Raw genomic sequence first — 20,058 nt, 5'->3', positions numbered from 1 at the left:
CACTCGCACCGTGTATCTGCTCCCATGTGCTGTGTCATAGGATCTGTGACAGACAGACACAGACAGACAGGCCGACACAGACAGGCAGACACACACACAGACTGGGTCTCTCCATTCATTTACTGCATCTCCCCATTGGCCGGCGGGCAGAGCAAACAGCTGCGGGACATTCTGTGTCCAGCCGGACTCTGGAACCCCCCTGCCAGGAGACAGAACAGCGCGATCCTGCGTCACTCCCCGCCTGTGACCGGAGCAGGTGATTAAGTCCAATTTTCAAAACTAGCTAAAATTTAGGAGTCTGAATCCGACAGCAGCCAGCCGGCCCCGAATCCCTGAACGGCCCGGTAACTGCAGGATGGGCCTGGCACCCGTAGCACCTCCCCCCTCCCGCCACCACTCACTGGCCGCGGTGGGAGCAGCAGAGCAACACGCCCCCGGCTCCATCTGCTCCTCTGATGGTTCGTACCGGGGAGGGGACAGGACCACACGGCGGGAAACCTGCGGCCACGTGGCTTCTCCGCCGGTGACAGTGAGCGTCGGGGCGTGTGGCCGGGTGCACCCTCTCTTGCTGTGCCCCTTTGTCCCCCGCCCTGCTACTTTCCCTTAACCCCCCGCCCCTCGGGCAGCACTTGAGAGAAGGTCCTTGGGTCTGTCTATCGGGCGCTGAGCAGCTGAAGAGCCGGGTCTGGCTGGACTGGAGAGTGTGGACCAAGGGCAGTCAGAGGCGTGGCCCATGCGGAGGGGCGGAGCCTCGTGTGCACGTATGCAAATGTTTGTGCGAGCGGAGCACTATGGGAGTGGGAGCAGGCTGACGAGCGGGGCCCTAATTTGCAAGCGGGGCTCTGGGTGGGGTCAGGGGAATGAGGCGGCGGGGGAGACAGCTGGCAGCAGCGGAAAGCGGTGCCGGCGGGGTTGTTTGGAGGTGGAAGTGGGAGCCACCGTGATGTGAAAATTCGGGGCGCTTGAGGCTGGGCGGGGGCTCTGGGACAAGAGTTTATACTTACCTGGAAGGGGAAATACCACGCTCAGGCAGGTGGTTTTCCTAGGGTGAGACCCATCCATTGCACTGCGGGTGCGCTGACCCCTGCGATTTTCTCAAATAGAGAAAACTCGACTGCACAATTTGTGGTAGTGGGGGACTGCGTGCGCGCTGTCTCCTGTTTTAGTTGTAAAAAGAAAGATCATCTTGTTCTGAGAATACAGGATTAAATCGGGAAGAGCTATTCTTATCTATTCTGCGCGCCTGCAGACACATACTGTGGAATAGTTTTCCCTGTAGGAATGTGTAAAGAGGGGCGGTGTTCGATGCTGGGGGTTGTGTTCTCTCTGCTTTGAAACTTGCACTCGAGGTTCAGTTTCTCATCCTTGTTAGCCATTGTGACGGCGCGTTGGGGGTTCCCCGTCTCCTGCACCCCGAAATGGCACAAACAGACTGCACCAGCCAGTGGAATTGAGGGTGGTTTATTGCTCCTCCAGCACAGCGCAGCACAGATGTAATCTGGTTACAGGAACTGGGCTAGGATGCCTCAGGCCCCCTTGAGATGGGGGAGACTGGGCCCCTAAACTCCAGCCCCTTCCCCTAGGCTCTCCTCCATGCCCTCCGACAGCCAGCAACCAACTCCCTCACTTCCAGCCCTGCCCTCCAGCCAAGGCAGCATTCCACCTTCCTTTGTTCCTCTCCATGGGGGGTGTCTGGCCACTGGTTTGCATAGTGACTCATCCTGTTTTGCTGGGTCGTGGTCCCCACGACAGCCAGTGGGGGTTACCCCAGAGCCAGCAGCATAGAAACCAGCCAGGTACCCCCACTACGTCACAGTTCTCCCCCCTCCGAGAGCGAACTGAGCAGGGTCACTCCGCTCGTGACCTAGGGAAGTTCGGGTCCTCTGCGTGGGAACCCGCCCTGGGGACATGGGTGCTCCCCTTGACTCGGGCCGGCCGTGGCGAGGCCCCACATGAATTGGCTTCCCTCTGTCCACTCGCCGCCCCGCTCCAGGGCGACTGGCAGAGGCCTGTCCTCGGGGGTCACACCCACCCTTCCACTGGCCTTGATCTCTGGCCAGGGTCTCTCGGGCCGGGGCCATGAGCCCAGCGAGCCTTCTCTGGACAGCCAGGGCGGCTTCCACCCCCGATGCTCCATCCAGGGAGGACTTCCCCTCCCATAACTCTCTCAGCAAGCCCAGAGGGTCTATCTGGGGTAGAGACCCCCAAGCCGCTTTCCTACTGTCTTGGGCCTTCCCGCCCCTCTGGCAGGAGTCACAGGACCGGCAGTACCGCTGCACGGCTGTAAAGATTCCCGGCCAATAGAAGTGCTGGAGCAGCCTCAGCCGGGTGCTCCGGATCCCCCGGTGGCCCCCAACGGGGGAATCGTGGGCCAAATACAGCAGCTTGAGGCGATACTTTCGGGGGACGACCAGCTGCCGCTCTACCCTCCATGCCCTCGCCTTCCTGGGGGGGAGCCACTCACGGAACAGGAGCCCACGCTCCCGCAGGAATCTCTCCTGGCCACCTCTCCCCCGGGGCTGAGCTGCATGGAGGCCAGCCTGGTCCCTCAGCCTCTGCAAGGAGGGGTCTGCCTGCACCTCAGCCTGGAATTCAGCTGCTGAGGCAGGGATCGGGACCTGTCCCCCACCTCTGCCTAGGTCCGGAGTCCCAGCCTGGCTGGACCCCGTGTCCACTGGGATGGGACCCTGAGGATGCTGTGACGGCGCGTTGGGGGTTCCCCGTCTCCTGCACCCCGAAATGGCACAAACAGACTGCACCAGCCAGTGGAATTGAGGGTGGTTTATTGCTCCTCCAGCACAGCGCAGCACAGATGTAATCTGGTTACAGGAACTGGGCTAGGATGCCTCAGGCCCCCTTGAGATGGGGGAGACTGGGCCCCTAAACTCCAGCCCCTTCCCCTAGGCTCTCCTCCATGCTCTTCCACAGTCTAACTAAATTCCCCTCCAGCCCTGCCCCCGCAGTCAGGGAGCATTCCACCTTCCTTTGTTCCTCTCCATGGGGGTGTCTGGCCACTGGTTCAACCAGTTTGGCCTTATCTCTGCCTAGCCAGGTTTTCCCTGCTGGGTCTTGCTCCAGACAGCAGGGGTCACCACAGCCCAGCAATTACCCCCACTACGTCACAGTTCTCCCCCCTCCGAGAGCGAACTGAGCAGGGTCACTCCGCTCGTGACCTAGGGAAGTTCGGGTCCTCTGCGTGGGAACCCGCCCCGGGGACATGGGTGCGCCCCTTGACTCAGGCCGGCCGTGGCAAGGCCCCACATGAGCTGGCTTCCCTCTGTCCACTCGCCGCCCCGCTCCAGGGCGACTGGCGCAGGCCTGTCCTCGGGGGTCACACCCACCCTTCCGCTGGCCTTGATCTCTGGCCAGGGTCTCTCGGGCCGGGGCCATGAGCCCAGCGAGCCTTCTCTGGACAGCCAGGGCGGCTTCCACCCCCGAAGCTCCATCCAGGGAGGTCTTCCCCTCCCATAACTCTCTCAGCAAGCCCAGAGGGTCTATCTGGGGTAGAGACCCCCAAGCCGCTTTCCTCCTGTCTTGGGCCTTCCCGCCCCTCTGGCAGGAGTCACAGGACCGGCAGTACCGCTGCACGGCTGTAAAGATTCCTGGCCAATAGAAGTGCTGGAGCAGCTTCAGCCGGGTGCTCCGGATCCCCCGGTGGCCCCCAACGGGGACATCGTGGGCCAAATACAGCAGCTTGAGGCGATACTTTCGGGGGACGACCAGCTGCCGCTGGACACCCCATGCCCTCGCCTTCCTGGGGGGGAGCCACTCACGGAACAGGAGCCCACGCTCCCGCAGGAATCTCTCCTGGCCACCTCTCCCCCGGGGCTGAGCTGCATGGAGGCCAGCCTGGTCCCTCAGCCTCTGCAAGGAGGGGTCTGCCTGCACCTCAGCCTGGAATTCAGCTGCTGAGGCAGGGATCGGGATCTGTCCCCCACCTCTGCCTAGGTCCGGAGTCCCAGCCTGGCTGGACCCCGTGTCCACTGGGATGGGACCCTGAGGACGCTGCCAGGAGTCCTTCCCTGGACCCCCGTTGTCGGCCCCCCACTGGCTCTGGCTCCGGGTAGGGACTAGAGCCCGCTGGGATCCATGGGGCCACTCCTCTAGGTCATTCCCCATCAGCACCTCGGTGGGCAAGTGCGGGTGCACCCCCACTTCCTTGAGGCCCTCCTTGGCCCCCCATTTCAGATGCACCCTGGCTACAGGCACCTTAAACGGGGACCCGTCTATGCCCTTCAGGGTCAGCTGCGTGTGGGGTAGTATCCGCTCCTGGGCCACTATGTCGGATCGGGCCAGAGTCACCTCCGCCCCCGTGTCCCAGAAGCCCGTCACCTTCCTACCATCCACCTCCAGGGGTATGAGGCACTCGCTCCGCAGGGGCCGTCCTGCCCCCACCCGGTACACGGAGAAATCCGCCTCCTGAGAATCAGACCTCCCAGGGGAGGTGCACTGAGCATCCTTCCCCTCTCTCTGAGCTGAGGTTTGCCTGCCAGCCCCTGCCTCTGGGGCAGCCTGCCCTTCCTCCCGCCCCAGCCAGTTAACCCTGGAAAGTCCCCGGTCCCGGGACCTGGTGCACTGAGCCCTCTTGTGGCCTTTTTGCCCACAGCGCTGGCAAGTTAGGCTTTGGGCTGTCTCTGTCCAGGCCCTGGCTGGTTCTCTGGGGCGCAGACGACCTGTTCCTTGGTCTCGCCCCGTAGTTGACTCCCTCCGTCGCTCAGCCGAGATCCGGTCTCTGCGCGGTTCCCTTTCTCTCCGGGACTCCCGTTCACACCCGGACCGGCTCTCCGTGAACTCATCCGCCAGCCTCCCGGCCTCCTGGGGGTTCTCTGGTCTCCGGTCCTTGAGCCACAGCCTCAGTTTGGGTGGGCACGCTTCATAGAACTGCTCCATCATGACCAGCTTGAGCAGCTCCTCTGCGGTCTGGGCTCCGACTCCAGACACCCACTTGCGGCAGTATTGCGCCAGGCGGGAGGCCAGATCCACATAGGTCTCCCGTGGCCCTTTCTGTACCCCCCGGAACTTCTTCCTGTACATCTCGGGGGTCAGCCCGAACTTGTGCAGCAGGGCCTCCTTGACTCGGTTGTAATCCCCGGGCTGTAGGTCCTCCAGCTGACTGAGCACTCCGGCCGCCTCCTGGCTCAGTGCGGGGATGAGCTCCTGCAGCCAGTCAGCTGGGGGAACCCGTTGCAGTCCACAGGCCCTCTCAAAGGCACTGAGGAACCCGTCTATGTCACCCATGTCCTTCAATTGGGCCACCACGGGCCTCTCCAAGCATCTGGCAGTCCTGGGACCCTGGGGCCCATCCGCACTTGGCGCAGCCGGTGCCCCGCCGGTTCTCCGCTCTGCCATGGCCAGCTCATGCTGCCGCTGCCTCTCTCGATCTTGGCGATCCCTTTCTCGGTCCTGGCGGTCCCTCTCTCGGTCCTCTACTTCCAGTTCCTTGATCCGCAGCTGGATCTCCAGCCGCCGCAGCTCTGCTTGGCTGGCCCCTGCCCTAGATGGGCTGCAGCTTGCAGGCCTCCTGGGGGAAGCTGTCTCATCTCTCCTGTGGGTTCCAGCGCTCCTCCCCCTCTCTGAGCCTGACACACTCTCAGGGGGGGTCTGGCTGCTTCCCCTGGGGACAAGATCCTGGCCCTGTGGCTGGTCGTTCTCTTCTAGCTGAGCAATCAGCTGGGCCTTGGTTGCTTTCTGCACAGGCAAGCCCCTCTCTCTGCACAGCCCCACCAGCTCTGCCTTCAAGAGTCGGGCGTAGGCCATCTGCCCGCTGGGCCCCTCGGTGCAGACTCACCAGTCTAGTGCTGCAGCGCCCCACGATTCCCAGGAACCGCTTCGCTCTGTCTCCAGCACGCCTGGCTCCAGGGCTCTTGCTTCTACTGCGCCTTGTCGCTCGCCGCTGGAAGCTTCATCCACGGGGTGCCGTGGATCCCACTCCTGACACCAGTGTGACGGCGCGTTGGGGGTTCCCCGTCTCCTGCACCCCGAAATGGCACAAACAGACTGCACCAGCCAGTGGAATTGAGGGTGGTTTATTGCTCCTCCAGCACAGCGCAGCACAGATGTAATCTGGTTACAGGAACTGGGCTAGGATGCCTCAGGCCCCCTTGAGATGGGGGAGACTGGGCCCCTAAACTCCAGCCCCTTCCCCTAGGCTCTCCTCCATGCTCTTCCACAGTCTAACTAAATTCCCCTCCAGCCCTGCCCCCGCAGTCAGGGAGCATTCCACCTTCCTTTGTTCCTCTCCATGGGGGTGTCTGGCCACTGGTTCAACCAGTTTGGCCTTATCTCTGCCTAGCCAGGTTTTCCCTGCTGGGTCTTGCTCCAGACAGCAGGGGTCACCACAGCCCAGCAATTACCCCCACTACGTCACAGATGCTGCCAGGAGTCCTTCCCTGGACCCACGTTGTCAGCCCCCCGCTGGCTCTGGCTCCAGGTAGTGACTAGAGCCCGCTGGGATTCATGGGGCCACTCCTCTAGGTCATTCCCCATCAGCACCTCGGTGGGCAAGTGCGGGTGCACCCCCACTTCCTTGAGGCCTTCCTTGGCCCCCCATTTCAGATGCACCCGGGCTACAGGCACCTTAAACGGGGACCCGTCTATGCCCTTCAGGGTCAGCTGCGCGTGGGGTAGTATCCGCTCCGGGGCCACTATGTCGGATCGGGCCAGAGTCACCTCCGCCCCCGTGTCCCAGAAGCCCGTCACCTTCCTACCATCCACCTCCAGGGGTATGAGGCACTCGCTCCGCAGGGGCCGTCCTGCCCCCACCCGGTACACGGAGAAATCCGCCTCCTGAGAATCAGACCTCCCAGGGGAGGTGCACAGAGCATCCTTCCCCTCTCTCTGAGCTGAGGTTTGCCTGCCAGCCCCTGCCTCTGGGGCAGCCTGCCCTTCCTCCCGCCCCAGCCAGTTAACCCTGGAAAGTCCCCGGTCCTGGGACCTGGTGCACTGAGCCCTCTTGTGGCCTTTTTGCCCACAGCGATGGCAAGTTAGGCTTTGGGCTGTCTCTGTCCCGGCCCTGGCTGGTTCTCTGGGGCACAGATGACCTGTTCCTTGGTCTCGCCCCGTAGTTGACTCCCTCCGTCGCTCAGCCGAGATCCGGTCTCTGCGCGGTTCCCTCTCTCTCCGGGACTCCCGTTCACACCCGGACCGGCTCTCCGTGAACTCATCCGCCAGTCTCCCGGCCTCCTGGGGGTTCTCTGGTCTCCGGTCCTTGAGCCACAGCCTCAGTTTGGGTGGGCACGCTTCATAGAACTGCTCCATCATGACCAGCTTGAGCAGCTCCTCTGCGGTCTGGGCTCCGACTCCAGACACCCACTTGCGGCAGTATTGCGCCAGGCGGGAGGCCAGGTCCACATAGGTCTCCCGTGGCCCTTTCTGTACCCCCCGGAACTTCTTCCTGTACATCTCGGGGGTCAGCCCGAACTTGTGCAGCAGGGCCTCCTTGACTCGGTTGTAATCCCCTGGCTGTAGGTCCTCCAGCTGACTGAGCACTCCGGCCGCCTCCTGGCTCAGTGCGGGGATGAGCTCCTGCAGCCAGTCAGCTGGGGGAACCCGTTGCAGTCCACAGGCCCTCTCAAAGGTACTGAGGAACCCGTCTATGTCACCCATGTCCTTCAATTGGGCCACCACGGGCCTCTCCAAGCATCTGGCAGTCCTGGGACCCTGGGGCCCATCCGCACTTGGCGCAGCCGGTGCCCCGCCGGTTCTCCGCTCTGCCATGGCCAGCTCATGCTGCCGCTGCCTCTCTCGATCTTGGCGCTCCCTCTCTCGGTCCTGGCGGTCCTTCTCTCGGTCCTCTACTTCCAATTCCCTGATCCGCAGCTGGATCTCCAGCCGCCGCAGCTCCGCTGGTCTGGCCCCTGCCCTAGATGGGCTACGGCTTGCAGGCCTCCCGGGAGACGCTGTCTCATCTCTCCGGTGGGTTCCAGCGCTCCTCCCCCTCTCTGAGCCTGACACACTCTCAGGTGGGGTCTGGCTGCTTCCCCTGGGGACAAGATCCTGGCCCCGTGGCTGGTCATTCTCTTCCAGCTGGGTAATCAGCTGGGCCTTGGTTGCTTTCCGCACAGGCAAGCCCCTCTCTCTGCACAGCCCCACCAGCTCTGCCTTCAAGAGTCGGGCGTAGGCCATCTGCCCGCTGGGCCCCTCGGTGCAGACTCACCAGTCTAGTGCTGCAGCGCCCCACGATTCCCAGGAACCGCTTCGCTCTGTCTCCAGCACGCCTGGCTCCAGGGCTCTTGCTTCTACTGCGCCTTGTCGCTTGCCGCTGGGAGCTTCATCCACGGGGTGCAGTGCATCCCACTTCTGACACCAGTGTGACGGCGCGTTGGGGGTTCCCCGTCTCCTGCACCCCGAAATGGCACAAACAGACTGCACCAGCCAGTGGAATTGAGGGTGGTTTATTGCTCCTCCAGCACAGCGCAGCACAGATGTAATCTGGTTACAGGAACTGGGCTAGGATGCCTCAGGCCCCCTTGAGATGGGGGAGACTGGGCCCCTAAACTCCAGCCCCTTCCCCTAGGCTCTCCTCCATGCCCTCCGACAGCCAGCAACCAACTCCCTCACTTCCAGCCCTGCCCTCCAGCCAAGGCAGCATTCCACCTTCCTTTGTTCCTCTCCATGGGGGGTGTCTGGCCACTGGTTTGCATAGTGACTCATCCTGTTTTGCTGGGTCGTGGTCCCCACGACAGCCAGTGGGGGTTACCCCAGAGCCAGCAGCATAGAAACCAGCCAGGTACCCCCACTACGTCACAGCCATCATCAGTTTATTTCCCTGCTGGGTTGGGCTCGTTGCTTGTTTCTCTCTTGTCGGTAGGACAATGGTCTGACCGAAACCGCGTGGTACTTCTACTCTCTGGAAAGTTCTGGTCCAAGCTGCAAGCTCCCCGCCTCCTCTCAGCTCTGGGCCTGGCTTGGATGTTGGCCACCCCCGAGTAACACAAACATTTAGGAAAACGAAGGTGGAAAGAAACTGCCCGGGCCGCTGTCAAGCCGCGGAGTGATATAACAAAGCGGCCCACTCCAGGGTCTCTCTGTCTCCTCATGGGTGTTCTGGTCTCCGAACTCAGCCGTGGGTTCAAATCCCGCTCCGGGCACCGCCTTTGCTTCCTGTGCGGAGAAGTAACCGCATGTCCATGTCCCCCTGTCATTGCAAGGACACGCGCTTAGGAATCTGCCGGTTCAGGGCACCTGTGGCTCGTTCCCCAGAGAGTCCCTGGTTTCTCCATCACATCTCTGGGCACTAAAGAGCGAACGAACCGGCCCCTGCTTTGCATGCCGCGCGCGCTATGCAAATGAGGGGTTTGTTTCAGACTATTTACGTCCTCTAGTCCCGCGGCCCCTCCCAAAGCCCAGCCCATGTCGCTCCCTCCGGGTCTCGGTGCCTGTGTCTGTCCGGCTGCCCAGCGGGGAGATGAAATTCCTGCTCCCGTCTCTCCTGCTCTGTGCCCTGGCGGCAGGTAAGTGCCTCGGCGCGAGCTGTCTCTGCCCCGCGGAGCCCGCCGCGCCCCGCGCTCTGGCTGAGGTTTCTCCTGGCTCTTTGCAGGTGGCCGCTCCCAGGTGACGCTGCGGCAGCCCGGAGCCGCCCAGGTGAAGCCTTCGCAGACCCTGAGCCTCACCTGCTCCGTGTCCGGATTCTCTCTCACCACTAGCGGCATTGGAGTGGGCTGGATCCGACAGCCCCCGAGGAAAGGCCTGGAGTGGTTGTCCACTGTGTTCTGGGATGATGACAAATTAACTACCACGCGCCCCTGAAAAGCCGTTTGAGCATCTCCAGAGACACGTCGAAGGGCGAGGTGTATTTGGAAATGAGAGGCCTGGAAGCCGGAGACAGCGGCACCTATTACTGCATCAGGCTGCACAGTGATACTAAGCCCAGTAGGGACTCACACAAAAAGGGGAAGCGGATTCCTAACAGTGCAGCTAGGCCAGATCAGCTCAGAGCAAAGAGATTTCCCCAACCAACGTCCCTGTCAACGGGAAGAAAAAGGAAAGCGGAGGAAACGCAACTGGGCAGCTCTCCCTGAATAGCGGCAAGTAAGAAAACGGCGACCCTGCTTCCTAATGTTTGCGGAAGTGCCCGTGACTCTCTCCTAACCTGTCACGCGAATGTCCCTGACTCTTCATCTACCACTAACCCGAACTCTCCGACGTCTAAAGCCCCTCTGGGGAGCAGGTGGAGTGAACAGTTCAATGGTGCACAGGTGTGAACAGGGCATCCCCGCATAAATGACCCACCCGGTCACACACCCCTTTGTGGCTGTTATCACTCCAGAGATTTCCAATGCAGAGACACTTGCGGGAAATGGACTGTGGGTCTCTGCCAAGGAGTCTGTATTTTATAATTCACTACCATTATCCGACCGGTTGGGAGTGGGACGGGAGACTTACACTCAGCGTGGCCTGGTTTGTTGCTGCAGGTGGGTTGCAGGAGTTGTGTTCGGATTCTGTGCTGGGCGGTGCTGGCGGAGCAGGGTCACATTCCAGGGAATGCCGAGAACGAGGGAGGTTTGGTGTCTATTCATTTATTTCCTCCCAGATACTCGCAGAGACAAACGGGCTGGTGCATTCTGCGCACCCCCCACAACTCACAAATGCTGCTTCGCCTCCCTGTAAACACCATTCCCGAGAACCGCTCCCTCGGTCACCGGCTCGCCAGGTGCGCTGGGATGGGAAAGGGGCGTTGGTCAGAGGCGGGTCCGATGGGAACTGGCGGCGCAGCGCTGCGAACCGGCGGTCGGAGTCCGATGGGGTCGGTGCTGCCCTTGGCGTGAGACCCGCTCCCCGTGCGCGGCCATCCCCGCGCGTGTCCTCCGGAAGGGGCGGCCAGGGACGGTTCCGACAGTGGATCACCGCCCGGGCGCCTCCCCTCGGAAGTGTCCAGCCCCTGCGCGATGGCTTCCCACGGGCAGGCGGAGCAATGTCCTGCGCTGCGCTGGGGCAGCGACCCCCGGGGACAGCTGCTGTGTGTGTAAATGGCGCCCTCCCCCCTCTAGGGGGTGTTTCCCCTCCCCCACTGCAGGGGCCGATCCGCACGTGCTGTCAGTCTCCGGGCGGCTGCGGAGTGGCCCAGCGCCCTGCGATTTTCAGCTCCCATGTCCCGTGCCAGGCTGAGCACAAGGCATTGATGCCCCAGAGGCGACTGTTCTGCGCACGCGCAGTGGGGGCTGGTTTCCGTCCATGTCGAACTGCCGGGAAAATCTGGCGGGAATCACCCAGCAGCCCCCACGTGGTGTTGTGATTTCCAAGCATTTCAGCTGCAACGAGACTTTCAGTGACAGCCCCTCCCACCCCCAGCCCTCCCGCCTGGTGACGTCACTGTGACATTTCCTCGCGCTCCCAGAGGCCTCTGCGGCCAGCTGAGGGTTCTGGGCGGCACAGAAGCGCTGAACCCCGCAAGCCCGCTGGGTCTGGCTGGGCTGCCGGGCTCCGGAGGCAGCGGTGCTGGGGCACTTCGTACCCGGCTTCCCGCCACGGTACCGGGCCTCGCCCTAAGCTGGGAGCCCGTGGCCGGCCCGGGGTGACGGCGCCGGGGGAGTGTTTCATTATCTTTGTGCAGTGACAATATCGTAGCCCGTGAGGTTAATCCGAGGCGCGATTATTGCTAATTGAAAACTTTTCCCAATACCCCGCCGTGACGACTTGCAACACAGTCGGTATCGGCAATTTTTGGCGGTCTCTGCGGAGGCTGGGCGACTTTGTTCAATAAAAGAAAAAAATGGTGTTTTCTGTGTTTGTACCCATATTACTTATTCGTTGTATCACTTGACTTTATGTTCTTTCCATGGTTTATTCTGGTTTAACGTAGATCTTTGTACTGAAAGCTCCAAGCAACCTTTCATTTTTGCTGTTCTGTAAAAACTCAGGTTTTCTAGTGTGTTATAAACCGTTTTCTGTGACAAATGGCTTGATGGACGCCTTTCATTTTATACTGGTTTATGCTCTTATTGCTACATCGAGGTCATGGCTAAAGATAATAAAAACCACCAGACTCAGAATAAATCCCTGGGGAGCCCCACTAGAGAGCTCCTTCCAATGGCTACTTTCCCCTAACACTAAACAACTCAGCAGTTGCCATCAGCACACAGCGTTATCGGAGGCACCACGGTCATGTCATGTCCTACCAAGATTTTTCCTAAACGTTGTCAAAATCAGTTTTTTGAAAGTAGGAATAAGAAATCCTCTGGAAAAGGGCTCTCTCCCTGTAGAACAGACTCCTGTGGGTCCCAGTGCATTTCCCACGGACAGCTGTCCCTCGCCTCTGTCTGGGCAGAATAAGTCCGTTTCCTTGCTGGTTAAACCCGGCACTGAAACTCCGATCTCCTGTGGCTGAGTCTGCAGCCATGAACGTGTGGAGCAGGATGGAACGGTAACAAGACCAGGTGTCGGAGAGGACGGACATCACATCGGGGTTCCCGCGACTCCTGCACCCCGTGATGGCACGAACAGACTCCACCAGCCAGTAGAATAGAGGGAGTTTATTGCTTCTCCAGGATACAGCACAGCACAGATGTAATCAGGTTACAGGGCAGGCCTAGGATGCCTCAGCCCCCCTTGAGATGGGGGAGACTGGGCCCCTAAATCCCAGCCCATTTCTTAGGCTGCTTCCTCCATGATACCAGACAGAAACTACTCAACCTCCAGCCCTGACTCAAGCCAGGGGCTGCACTCCGCCTTTTGCTCCCTTCCCCTTCCTTCCCCTTGTGACGGCACGTTGGGGGTTCCCCGTCTCCTGCACCCCGAAATGGCACAAACAGACTGCACCAGCTAGTGGAATTGAGGGTGGTTTATTGCTCCTCCAGCACAGCGCAGCACAGATGTAATCTGGTTACAGGAACTGGGCTAGGATGCCTCAGGCCCCCTTGAGATGGGGGAGACTGGGCCCCTAAACGCCAGTCCCTTCCCCTAGGCTCTCCTCCATGCTCTCCAGATAGGAACTCACTAACCCTCTCCAAGCCCTGCCCCCCAGCCAGGGCCGCCTCCACCTTCCTTTGTTCCTCTCCATGGGGGGTGTCTGGCCACTGGTTCAACAAGTTTGGCATTACCTCTGCCTAGTGAGGCTTTCCCTGCTGGGTCTTGCTCCAGACAGCAGGGGTCACCACAGCCCAGCAAATACCCCCACTACGTCACACCCCTATCTGGGAGGTAACCAGTAGAACAGGTTACCTGCCTGACCCATCAGCTACTCAGCTGGGCCGTGGTACAGACAGCAGCCAGTGGGGGTCACCCACAGCCCAAGCCTAGCAACCAGCAAGGTACCAACACTATGTCACAGAAGTCAACAGAGATCCATAATTTGGAGCATCTGGAAGGGTTGGGATAAAGGGCCTGATTCAGAAAGCGCCCTGCTTAGCATTTCCAAAGGCACTGAGGGATCTGTGTCCAGGGGGATAAAAGCCGCATTGTACAGCTGTGGCTGGGTCTTTCCTAAGAATAGTTTTTCCTGATATCCAACGTAGACCTCCCCCACGGCATCTTGAGACCATTGCTCCTCGTTCTGCCATCCGCCCCCACTGAGAACAGCCTCTCTCCATTCCTTTGCAACCCCCCTTCAGGGAGCTGAAGGCTGCTGTGGCATCAGCTGGCTGGGGCTAAAAGTTGCTGCGTAGACATTGAGTCTGGGGCCCAAGCTCTGGGTCCCTCCACCCCCTCAGGGCTCCATAGCTCACCCCCCAGCCCAGCCTCAATGTCTGTCCAGTAGTTTTGCAGCCCAAAGCCTGTGCTGGATGAGTCAGGCCAGCAGTGAGCTTATCCCTGTGTGGACCTGCCCAACATCCTATTGGAGACACGAGCATCCGTTCTGGTTCAGACAATGGTCCACCTCGCCCAGTATCATGTCTGGGACATCGTCCTGCACGAGAGATCTGGGGGGAGGGGCGAAAAGAACAGGGCAATTCTGCAGCGCTCCAGCCCTGTCTTCCACTCCTAGCTTCTGACAACCAGAGGTTTAGGGAAGCCCCAAACATTGGCTAAAAGCCAGTGAGAGACTCATCCATTCATTTGTGATCCAGGGCCAATGGGAGCTGTGGTCCCCCACACCTGCGGATGTGCAGGTAAATACACTGGTGTGGAGACCCGGGAGGGGCAAACTCTGACAGACAAGATCCGACTCAGGCGGGTATTTGCCCTGTTGTAGACGCTGCTGGTGCACACTCACTAAGGGCTCTGTGGTGCACTTTAGCACACTGCAGGGCAGAGAGGAAGGATGGTGCAGGGGGTAGAACACACCTGGACTCCGGGAGACTTTACTCTGGCACCTCGTTCCTACAGCTACAGACTGTGCTGGGCAAAGAAATTGAAAACCAGAATCCTGATTCAGGGTCGCTCCCACTGAGACTCTCCCGGGATCGTGGGGTGGGGAAGTAGCCCTGGCTGAAGGGAAGGAAAGGCTGGTGTTGGGCACCAGAGCCTGGCCTTGCCTTGGTGAAAGGGGAGGGGCTGGGCATGGGGAGAAGAGGCAACTTCTGGGGCTTGTGTGAACCAGGCCAGTGTCATAGGTCCTGTTTGCTAGACTTTTCTTGCTCTTTTCTGGACTTTTTCCATTTTGTCCACAGCGTTCCTGAAATGCGGTACCCAGAACTGGACACAACACTCCAGGGGAGGCCTGATCAGCACAGAGTAGAGCGAAATAATCACTGACGGCTCCTGTCTCGCTCACAACACTCCTGTCCATGCAGCCCAGAGACATGTTTGCTCTGTTGGTAACAGTGACTGGCTAGTGATCCATATTTGCTTTATGGGTCAGTAGGAGCCATAGTGCTCCTGCTTTGGGGACATTTCCCCTTCTGTGTGCGCTGGATTGTTCCCTTCTAAGGGCCGCACAGTCCTCTCCTCCAAAGCACTCAGGACACCTCCCTGTCTGATCTCACCCACACACCTTATCAGCGCCCCCTCCCTGCCATTCTCTAAGTCATTAATGAAGCAAATCACCCAATTCAGTCCGGCCCTGACATTCATGGCAAGGACACAGAACTCAGCTGGTGTCAACCGAGAGTCACGTCTGAGCCTGGCACCCAGCGCACTAGGTTCCAGCCCGGGGACTTGTTAGCAATGGCAACGTTTTAATTAACCCCAAGGTGCCTTCCACCCCATGGGGCGCTGTACCTGGGCTGGGAATAACACATCAACAGAAATTAATCACCACGTCTGCCCCGCATCCCGGCTCCCAGGCGAGGTGCCCAGCAGGGAAGGGCGGGGAATGAGACTGATTAGTGGAATCCCTGGGGGCCTTATTAGACCTGCAGGGCTGGGACACCAGCAAACGGCTGGATGAGCTCACTGCTGGAACCCCCGACTGTAGGGGCCTGTCCCGCTCCCCTCCCTCTGTGCGGTGTCTGTGGCTTTGTGTCCATTACAGGGCATCACACCATTGAGCCAACCCCAGCGGGCAGGTGCGCAGCCCAGGTGTCTGGCGAGGCCTGTGCCCACCCCACTGCCCTGGCTAGGGAGGGAGCAGCTTTGGTTGAGTCCAATCAGCCATAACGCGCTAAGGGCCCTTGCGCCTGGATCCTGGCGGTGCAAAGGGGAGGGGAACAGAACCCGCCCATGGCCCGGGAGATGCATCCCAGTGAAGGGGGGAGGGGTGGAGAACCCTTCCCCCGACGGGTCACTCAGACACAAGCTCTGCCAGGCGGGTCTGGCTCGCTCTGTGTCGGCTCAGAACAAGCGTGTCAGGGTATGTCAGCATCAACCTCCCCACAACAGCGCAGGGCGTGGGACAAGCACCGCGCGGCTTCGTTTCCCGATGGCGTTTCTCCTGCCTCACACCCGTGTGCAGGGCAGGGGCGGCGGGGGCGGGGGGAACAGCCACAGTGAATCCAGCGGAGTCCCCAGGTGTCTGGCCAGGGGGGAGAGAGCAGAATGCGGGCCCAGTGTAGCTGGGGATCGGGCCCTGCCGGCTCCAGGGCCCTGCCGGTAATTACCGGTCTGAGGACCTAGCCCAGGGGGGTCTCTGGGCGTCTCCAAAACGAGGCCGAATCTCCGTTAATTGGTGACTGCCGAGGGCTCACCCTGGAGCCCGGTGGGGATTCAGGGCTGGTCTCCAGGGGCCCAGAGGGGATTTAAGGCCCAGGCGAGCCGGGAGGCTGAGGGAAGCGGTGGGAAGCTGCGGGCTCGGCAGCAGCGCGGGCTGCTCTAGTCACGTTGGCAGCGGATCACGACTCTCGGGTGGGTGTCAGGGCCCTGGCTGAGCCGCTGGGCCGGGCTGGGGAGGACGCTGGATGGGGTCACGGGAGTCCCGGCCGGGGCAGAAGGGAAGAATCCCGGTCAGCTGGAGCCGCCTCTGTCCCTGCAGCCAGTGTAAGGCACCTGCTTTGGTACCGATCCGCTCGCGCTGCCCTCGGTCTCTGCCTGTCTCTGGCCTGGCCCTGCCGCCCCCAGAGCCTGTCAGCCAGGGGTGTCCTGCAGAGACCGATCCGCCCAGCCCCCTGGCCCGGTCTGCGCAGCGCCTGCCTCTGGGCTGGTCTCTGTGTCACTGATCTCTCTCGCTGTCTGTCATAACCCGCCCTGCAGCCCTGGCTCCCGCGTGGGGAATGTCTCCGCCAAACGCCCCCAGACACTGCACCATCGCCCCTCAAATCTCACTGTAAACATCCCATCTGGGGTCCCGGCTGCACAGCGGAACGGCGGGGGAGGCGCTGTTGGAAGGGAGGGCGGCTGAGACATGCTGAACCAGATTGTGAATTCTGCGTAGGATGGGAACCGGATCAAGTTAGCGTCTCTCTCAGCGGTCCTGGATTCAGCTTCTCTGGCTGGGGCTGCCCCCTTTTCCTGCTCCCTCTAACCTCAAAATAGCCCCCAAGACTCCCATCTTCCCCCACCCTGGGGCAAGTCTTCCCCACATTCCCTCTCCCTCCCCTTGCTGCTTAGCACCGACTCCTCACAGCCCCTGTGCTTCTACCCACTGTGCTTCCCCTAGACAGCCCCTCCGCTGCTCACCAGGGCCAGCCCTCTGCACAGAGGGCCCCGAGAGCCAGCTCTGTTGGTCTCTATCTGAAGAAATGAGGAGTCCTGTGGCCGAGGGAGGATTGGCCGATTTATTTGGGAATAAGCTTTTGTGCGTAAAAACCGCTTCAGTGAATGCATGGAGCCCCTGTGGGTGTTTATCTCCGTCAAAGGGACTGGACTGGAGAAGATGCGGTTGTACTTTAGGGCTTGACGGTAGACAATGGGTCAAGCGAATTGCTCGGGGTGCAAACTACATGAGTGTAGATAAGAAGAGTGGTCGGTATGCTTCCGGGATAGGCTGGTGATTATGTGACCATCATTTATTTGTGCTGTACTCCACTCGTTGGACAAAGTGGTTTTTACCCCCAAACCACAGGTATCCCTAAACAACTACCCCATATCTTAACCAACCGCCTATTAGTTTGAAATACTTTTGAAAATAACTTGTGCCTTATTTTGGCTTTCCTGTAACTCTCGTTGCGCAAGGGTAAAAGGGATATCTCAAAATAGGGCATTATTTTGAAATTTGCACTGCCTAGATGCACGACCTTTCAAAATAAATTATTTGCGTATCTTATTTTTAGTTTAGGGTGATGTGTAGATGCACTTCAAAGTGCCTCAGGCTTCTAGTTGGGACTGGCCCTACTTTGGACAGGGGGCTAGACTCGATGACCTCCTGAGGTCTCTTCCAGCTCTATGATAAGAAAAGGGGAGGAGACAAAACCGCTCCCCAAATGTTAGCCACAAACAGAAGGCTGCAGGATACTGTGGTGAACAGGCTTAGGGAGAACATGACTGGAGAAATTGTAATTGCACAAAGAGGGGAGAGAAGAATCTTGTGCAGAGCAGCTAGAAGAGATGCTAATAAAATCGGATGGTCCGTTTTGTCTGGTGTGTGTTGACTCTCCCATATCCGTGGCAGGCACGTTTTCTCACCATGCTCAGTGCCGGCACAGTGAGGCCAACTGGCATTACAAGGTCAAGGAAAACGAGTCCTGCAGGCCGTGGATGGAAGGGGAATATTGTAGCTAGGGGGTGACGAGTCTTTTTGTTCTGTAACTCACTGGCTGTATTTCTCTCCCTTTGCCCCAGGAAGGAGACCCAAATGGGGCTGGAGAACCGCACCCAGGTGACTCATTTCATCCTCTTAGGGATCCCCTACACTGAGGGTTTCGAGACCATCCTCTTCTTCACCTTCTTAGTCTTCTACCTCTGCACCCTGCTGGGCAACCTGCTCATCTTCTCAGCCGTCCTTGCCGACCGCCGCCTGCACACCCCCATGTACTTCTTCCTCTGCAACCTCGCCGTGCTGGACATTGGCATCTCTTCCCTCAGCGTCCCCAAATTGCTGGCCAGCCTCTGGTTCCAGGATAAGGTCATCTCGCTGGGCGGGTGCATGGCCCAGGTCTTCACTGCTCACTTCCTGGGTAGCACGGAGTGCCTGCTGTACACCGTCATGGCCTTTGACCGGTACGTGGCCATCTGCCACCCGCTGCGCTACCTGCTCATCATGAACCGCCGGGTGTGCGCCCTCCTGGCTGCCAGCAACTGGATCGCCAGCTCCTTCCACGCCACCATCGTCACCACCCTGACTTTCACGCTGCCCTACTGCGGGTCCAACGTGGTGGACTATTACTTCTGTGACATCTTCACTGTGGCCAACCTGGCCTGTGGGGACAAGTACATCTTGGAGACCGTGGTCTTCACCAACACTGGAGTGGTGCCCATGACCTGCTTTGTCCTCATCCTCGCCTCCTACGTCAGGATCGTCTTCTGCATCCTGAAGATGAACGCGGGTGAAGGGAGGCGCAAAGCGACCTCCACTTGCGCCTCCCATCTGGTGGTGGTGACCATGTTCTTCGGGCCCTCTGCTTTGATCTACACTCAGCCACAGCTGAGCAAAGTGCTGGTGACCCCTGTGAACATTTTTGGCAACCTGGTCACGCCCATGGTGAACCCGGCCATCTACACGCTGCGCAACAAGGAGGTGAAAGAGGCTCTGAGAAAACTGAGGGGGTCCGATGCCTGCATGTTGATGTGCAGCAGATGCAGGAGTAGCATGTGAGTCTGTTGGCAAACTCACCTATAAATACATCGGCATGGCCCCTCGGTGACTGTTGTGACTCTCCCTTTACCCATCCCCACACAGCCCCATGTATCTGGAGCTCTATCTGCCATAGAAATGCGTCCACAATCCCGAGCTGTCTGCCTCGCTGTCAGGCTGACATTTTCAATGCTGCCCGAGGAACAGGCGCACTCAGTTTGCACTAGAATGAATCGGAACTGGAGACACAAACTTTGTAGAGGTCTCTGAAAGTCTCAGCCTCATAGCACAGATCTGTCGAGCTCGAACTCTCCGTCCATCATTATAGGGCAGGATTTCCACTGCCAGGATTCTCACGGCTGCTGTGTGCGTCCTCTCCAAGCAATCCGCCCCTGGCTTGAGTTGTGCACGCCAGACCCGGGCAGAGTATTCGGGTGCTGGCACCAGAGGTGCTGGCACCAGAGGTGAAACCGCCTCTCTCCTACTCAGAAATGTTCCCTTGTGTGTCCCAGGGTCACTTGAGCTGTGCGGCTCCTGCTTTGTACTGGGGGCTCTCGTTCAGCTAAGTGTACACTCGTGCACTGAGGGAGGCAGCCGGAGTCTGCCTGCTGGTGTCTTTGCACGGATCCGGGGGGCAACTTCCAAAGAGCCACAAGCCCAGACTTTGATGCCTGGGGAAAGTGACCCCGGAGTGGGAGGTCAGAGCACACACGGTGCACAACGATTTTAAAATCCAGGCAGCTTCCGATGCGCAATGGGAAACCACCATTGATCTCCAATCTCTGGGCACTGGGTGGGCCTAGAAGCAGAAGCAGGGGCAGCTGGTGCTTTCTGTGTTTATTACCAGAAAGCTGTCAGTTCGACACAACTACATTTGAATAGCCCATGGGAATTATTTGCAAACCGTTATGTTGTGACTAAGACAAATGCTTGGAACACAGAAAATCTGGGTTCCTGTACAGGCTGTGTAGAGGAATCTCTGCTTGCCCTTGTGTGTGTCACAACATTGTTTTATGCCTCAGTTTCTCCATTTGTTATACATGGATCATTACATCTTTTGTCATTCTCAGCTATCC

At 59.4% G+C, this 20,058-nt stretch overlaps 1 protein-coding gene and 2 non-coding genes across 3 annotated transcripts; all 3 read left to right on the top strand.

Annotated features, from left to right (window-relative positions):
* Positions 1-996: 996 nt before the first annotated feature.
* Positions 997-1,160, top strand: LOC149521119 (U1 spliceosomal RNA). The gene has a single exon (XR_016348134.1). It is a non-coding gene; the product is annotated as a U1 spliceosomal RNA (small nuclear RNA).
* A 10,379-nt stretch (positions 1,161-11,539) lies between these two features.
* LOC112546241 (U4 spliceosomal RNA) lies at positions 11,540-11,680 on the top strand. The gene has a single exon (XR_003089885.3). It is a non-coding gene; the product is annotated as a U4 spliceosomal RNA (small nuclear RNA).
* A 6,363-nt stretch (positions 11,681-18,043) lies between these two features.
* LOC142821361 (olfactory receptor 10D3-like) lies at positions 18,044-19,003 on the top strand. The gene has a single exon (XM_089774146.1). It carries the CDS (start codon positions 18,044-18,046, stop codon positions 19,001-19,003), a length of 960 nt encoding a protein of 319 aa, XP_089630272.1.
* The last annotated feature ends 1,055 nt before the right edge of the window (positions 19,004-20,058 follow it).

Source organism: Pelodiscus sinensis, chromosome 30 (assembly GCF_052426305.1).
Source record: "Pelodiscus sinensis isolate ZL-2025 chromosome 30, ASM5242630v1, whole genome shotgun sequence".
Taxonomy (NCBI): Eukaryota; Metazoa; Chordata; order Testudines; family Trionychidae; genus Pelodiscus; species Pelodiscus sinensis.
This window is presented reverse-complemented; position numbering and strand designations above follow the sequence as displayed.

What these genes read in the sequence shown, in the direction of transcription:
- LOC142821361 (XM_089774146.1), top strand. Translation starts at nt 18,044, where the DNA reads ATGGGGCTGGAGAACCGCACCCAGGTGACTCATTTCATCCTCTTAGGG.